At 44.1% G+C, this 4,710-nt stretch overlaps 1 protein-coding gene across 1 annotated transcript; it reads right to left on the reverse strand.

Moving 5' to 3' along the window:
- Nucleotides 1-335: 335 nt before the first annotated feature.
- LOC115403337 (ileal sodium/bile acid cotransporter-like) lies at nt 336-3,774 on the reverse strand. Its single transcript, XM_030112199.1, has 6 exons — nt 3,407-3,774; nt 2,573-2,691; nt 2,346-2,434; nt 2,040-2,215; nt 1,753-1,910; nt 336-484 (listed from the first exon to the last, which is right to left on the reverse strand). Exons 1-6 carry the CDS (start codon nt 3,772-3,774, stop codon nt 336-338), a joined length of 1,059 nt encoding a protein of 352 aa, XP_029968059.1.
- Between the last annotated feature and the right edge of the window lie 936 nt (nt 3,775-4,710).

Genomic DNA, 4,710 nt, shown 5'->3' on the forward strand with positions numbered 1-4,710 from the left:
TCTTGTTGCATCCACAGCAGTTAGATCAGACATTTTAATGAAATCACTGATAGCAAGAAGAACACTCAGGAAAAACAGTTCCTCAGAAAGCGCAGAGGAACGTCAGCTTAAATATCAAGATAAGAATAAATTAAAGGGTGGGGTGGGGGTCCTCATGTCCAAACACAAAGGCTGTGTCGGTCAGTCCCACCCTCGATGGCGTTAACAGTCTTGAGGCCAGAATCCTTGACAAGGAGGTGCACAGCAGTCCTGGGGCCTGCAGGGGGCGCTGTGAGTTCAGTCTTTCTGTTGTCTGGGTCTGCAGGGTCACATCATGGTGCTCTTGTCAATGCTCTTCACTTGCCCCTGTCCATCTCTTGGCCCTCGAAGCCGTAATTATCCTGAGCGCGGCTCCTGTATTTCTGAATGTCCTCTTGAACTTCGCCGTCCTCACTGACGGACTCGCCCACATTGCGCGAGCAGCGCTTCTTGTAGCAAAGGTAACCTGAAGACAACATGAAGCTTGGAGTCAGAAAGACTGACAATTTAAAACACACATGAAAGACACTGTGCTGTCCAAGTGACAACCAGTCCAGTAAAACTTCAGTGAGGTCAAAAATAGCAATGCTGTATGGTAAGACATGTAAAATGTTATTAAATAAAAGACAATATAATAATAGTAATAATAATAATAATAATAATAATAATAACAATAATAATAATAGTAATAATAAGAATAAGAATAAGAATATTAACAACCTTTTTTTTTTTTTGTTAAAAAGCACCTGTAAAAAACTATTGTTTCCTGTCATCTGGCCTATAAAAAAAACTTAAGGATCATTATCATACCTGAACATAATTTGTTAGCTGAAGTGGCACAAAGTGTGTTTAAAGGGGCTGTATCATGCTTTTTTAGCTAGTCCAAACCCTAGAAATTGCATTAACATGGTAATAGTTTACTTTTGGCGCAAAGGAAAAGTCATTTTGTGTGAAATAAAAGATTTTCTGGGGCAAATTCTGAAACCCGGAAGAGAAAACGCTCTGTTTCATTGAAAATCCCGCCTCTCCCCCTGTGGACTTTGACTGACAGCGTACTTCAACCAATCAGCGCTTCGTTAGCGTCTCTAAGGGTTAGCTTTAGCTCTTTAGCTCTAGCTTCTCTACACGGAAATACACGCGAAAACGTCTTTTCCTGTTAGAAACTCGCCAAGCGCAGACCCTTCAGACTCTTGCTCTTGCTTGACTGTTGCTTTCAGATGATGGTTAAAGTTTATCTCCGTAATCAGAGTTACAAAAAAGCGGCAATGCTGATTGCCGAGGGCCTGCGGGAGGGGGGCTCAGGGGAGCCATCTTCACTGTGTGACGTGAACGTGGGAAAACAGCGTTTTCACGGGTGCGGGAGGGGCTGCCTCTCTGAGCAGCAGAAACAGGAGGAAAGCTCAAACGCACAGGCACGAAGGAAAAAAACGCTTTGGGGTGTTTTTGGTGAGTACATAGCCACATAACAAGGTTAAAACATACAAAAAGTGAATTTTTCATGATACAGCCCCTTTAACTTTTCTAATAGCAACAGTTAGAATGACTTTGCAGTAACACATGCTAGCTACTGTGACAGGAGCCTTTCACATCTTCAGTAAAGAGTTTGCCAAGACCCTCAAAGCCAAGTACTCAAAGCAGATTCCAGTCTGGTTGGTTACGATAGATAACAAGTATTCAGATGGATGGATGGATAGATAGATGAATGGATGGATGATGTCCACGTGTGCGTCTTACCTCCTACTGCCAAGATGGCGGCCACGATCTGGAAGATGCTGTAGATGAGTGGGAATGCAAACATGAGTTCCAGCTCCTCGGGACTGAAGGACAGCTGGACGATGGTGCTGCACAGTGAGGCATTCTGGATGCCCGTTTCCAGAGCAATGGTCCGACACCTGAACAAACCATGCAGTGACAAACAACCGTGTGAGTCATTTGCTTTGATCGGAAATCTTTACCGATGCGCCACTGAGGAAATGAAATCTATTGAAGAAAGATTGTTTCAGACCATCTTGAATGCTCACCTGTACAAAGGCTGACCCACAAACCAGGCCAGGAGGAACCCCAGGCCGAATCCGATAAAGGGATAGATACTTCCGATAATCCACAGCGTCGGATCAATTTCCCAAGACGACTGGTAGAGGACTCCTCCAACCACAGCGATGATAACGATGAGCAAAAAGCCGAAAATGGACCCGATCTGTGCACAGCAGGAACACAAGCAGTTCAGTAGAACCAAGGTGCAGGATTCGTACTGCCTGAGGAAGCCGATTTAGGAGAATTCAAACAACGACTCATGAAATTTTGTAGAACATGTTAATCATTCCAACCTTGAGGATCTTTTTTGCGAAGTTGGGAAACTTGGTTTTCGCAATCATCCCCGCAGCAATCGGGATAAGAAGAGATGCAAGCGTGATGCCTGTGGACACAGGTTTCACAACAGCATGACTATACATTTTAAAATGATTCTGAAGGCAAGAGTAAGTTGTGGTCAAACATCAAAACTAATAGACGACATGCAAGTCAACCAATCTGGATAAATAAATCACTCCCGTACACATGGTGTCGTAGGGGACGGTGATGGTGCCGCCACTGGTCCAGACGGTGGTGTAAATGAGCAGACAGAGGGGCATCATCCCCAAAGCCAGGATGGAGGAGCAGGCCGTCATACTGATACTGAGGAGGAGAGAAAACACACTGTGTTGGTGCAACCACCTCTCAAGCAGCCACTCAAGCAGACACTCAAGCAGCACATGAAGAAACGTCAGTGAGAGTCTGTATTCATGGAGGCTTTCCAAGAAAACAGGCGACGTCATGTCACTGAGGCAGCGAGACGTGCCTGCTGTGGAGGCTGGAAATGTGTCTCTTGTTCAATGAACAGATTCATGGAGAAAACTAGAAAATTATTATGCAAGATGGGGGATTTGTTAAGATAGTCTATGAAAATATTTAAGGAAAGTCCGGAAAATAAACAAAACCATGATGAGTTTATATCACATCAAATCAGATCACACTGCATATTGTGTTGTCTCACAATATATCTTGTACTCAAACGTTCCACATGGTTTTGTAGAGAATTAAGCAATCTGACCATCAGATTGAAAATTTGGAGATGTTATGGAGAAACATGGGTTAGAATGTGTTGTAAGTGATATTACACTGAATAATTTTGCTGGAGTGTTTTCTAAAGCAGATTTACTAGTCTTAGTTTCCAATCTTGTTGGATGATTCTAAATCACTTGGAGCACATTTAAAAAAGTGGTAACAAAATTAACTGAAGTGAAAAAGTGTCAAGTTTTCATTTGTCAGTTTTTAACAGTACGGACAGACAAGAATCGAAACAGCAGAAAACTCACCTCTGAGTTGTCAAAACTGAAACTGAAACTCTTACCTGAGGTCCATGTCTCCGTCCAGCCAGTAGCAGATGATGTTCGACCCCGAACCTCCAGGACAGCAGCCCATGATGATGATCACAATCGCCTGCACTGGCAGCACATCGAAGGCGAGCGCCAAGAGGAACGCGATTAAGGGCATGAGGCCAAACTGGCAGAGGAAGCCGATGATGATGCCCCAGGGTCTCTTCAAGTGGCCCCACAGCTTCCTGGCGTCCACCGTGCAGCCCATGGAGAACATGACAATGGCCATCATGACGGTGATCACGGCGCTCAGCACCGTACTGAGGGTCTGATTGTAGGTGCTGGGAGGAACGAGACAGTCGGTGCCTGAGCAAACCGTGGCGGCAGCGTCGCAGGTGGCCATATTTGCTGCTCGCAGTACAGACATTGAGATTCTGAGTGTCTTCCCGGCTGGGAGGTAGCTTCCTCACTGATCAGACACGTCCCCAGTTCCTCCCTGATATCCAGCAGAGACGGTGGAAGGAGTGTCCTGCCTGCCGCTCTTTATGTCTACACTGTGGCAGCCCAATACGACTGGGAGGGAGGAAATCAGATGAAAAAAAAATCAAAAATTAACCAATACTTAATGTTTTATGAGGTCAGTGTTCAGGCGCTGCTACATACTATAAAAGAAGAATCATGTTGAAATATGAAAAGCTATTGTGCCAAAACTTGTACCTTGTACCTACTATTGGACAGTTATACTATGCAGCATCATTACAATGTACTGGCAGCGGGGAGGGATGCCTGCATACGTCCATTATCGAGGACATCAGGTACGCTTTCTCTGCACAACATTCATAAGAATCACCTCCAAGGTATCCTTATTTTATTGGGGTTTTTGTTATTTTTCAGACAGGAAATGGCAAAGTGATGGATTATTACATTCATCAGTAGAAACACTCACTCTGTACAGTCAGAAGAAAAAAACTCGACAAGACCAAAGCACAAAAGGCGAGCTTGTTTCTTGAAAACCAAAACACTAAGACTTCAGTATTGGTGTTACTTGGATGACACCTGCAGTGGCTTCACCTGCATCCAGATTCAACATGATGTGGTAGTGACCGAGGCCGGTGATCACAACATAACAGTAAATGTACAGGTGGACTACCTGTGTCACCCATAATACTGACAGAGGCACATCTGATGAGCGACATATTTGATTCAATGGAGGACCAAATAAAGAAGATCAATAAGATAATATTTCCTGAACTATAGTGAAAATTTCCCAGACTACTGCTGACACCTGTAACTTTTCTAGCGGCTGCACTGCTCTGCTTTCTTTTAAATATTTATATTA

Source organism: Salarias fasciatus, chromosome 16 (genome assembly GCF_902148845.1).
Source record: "Salarias fasciatus chromosome 16, fSalaFa1.1, whole genome shotgun sequence".
Lineage (NCBI taxonomy): Eukaryota > Metazoa > Chordata > Actinopteri > Blenniiformes > Blenniidae > Salarias > Salarias fasciatus.

Coding starts and splice junctions, on each gene's coding strand:
- LOC115403337 (XM_030112199.1), bottom strand. CDS start 3,774: ATGGCCACCTGCGACGCTGCCGCCACGGTTTGCTCAGGCACCGACTGT. Junction 2,692..3,406: donor GACGGAGACATGGACCTCAG/GTAAGAGTTTCA, acceptor TCTCCTCCTCAG/TATCAGTATGACGGCCTGCT. Junction 2,435..2,572: donor CGTCCCCTACGACACCATGT/GTACGGGAGTGA, acceptor CTGTGTCCACAG/GCATCACGCTTGCATCTCTT.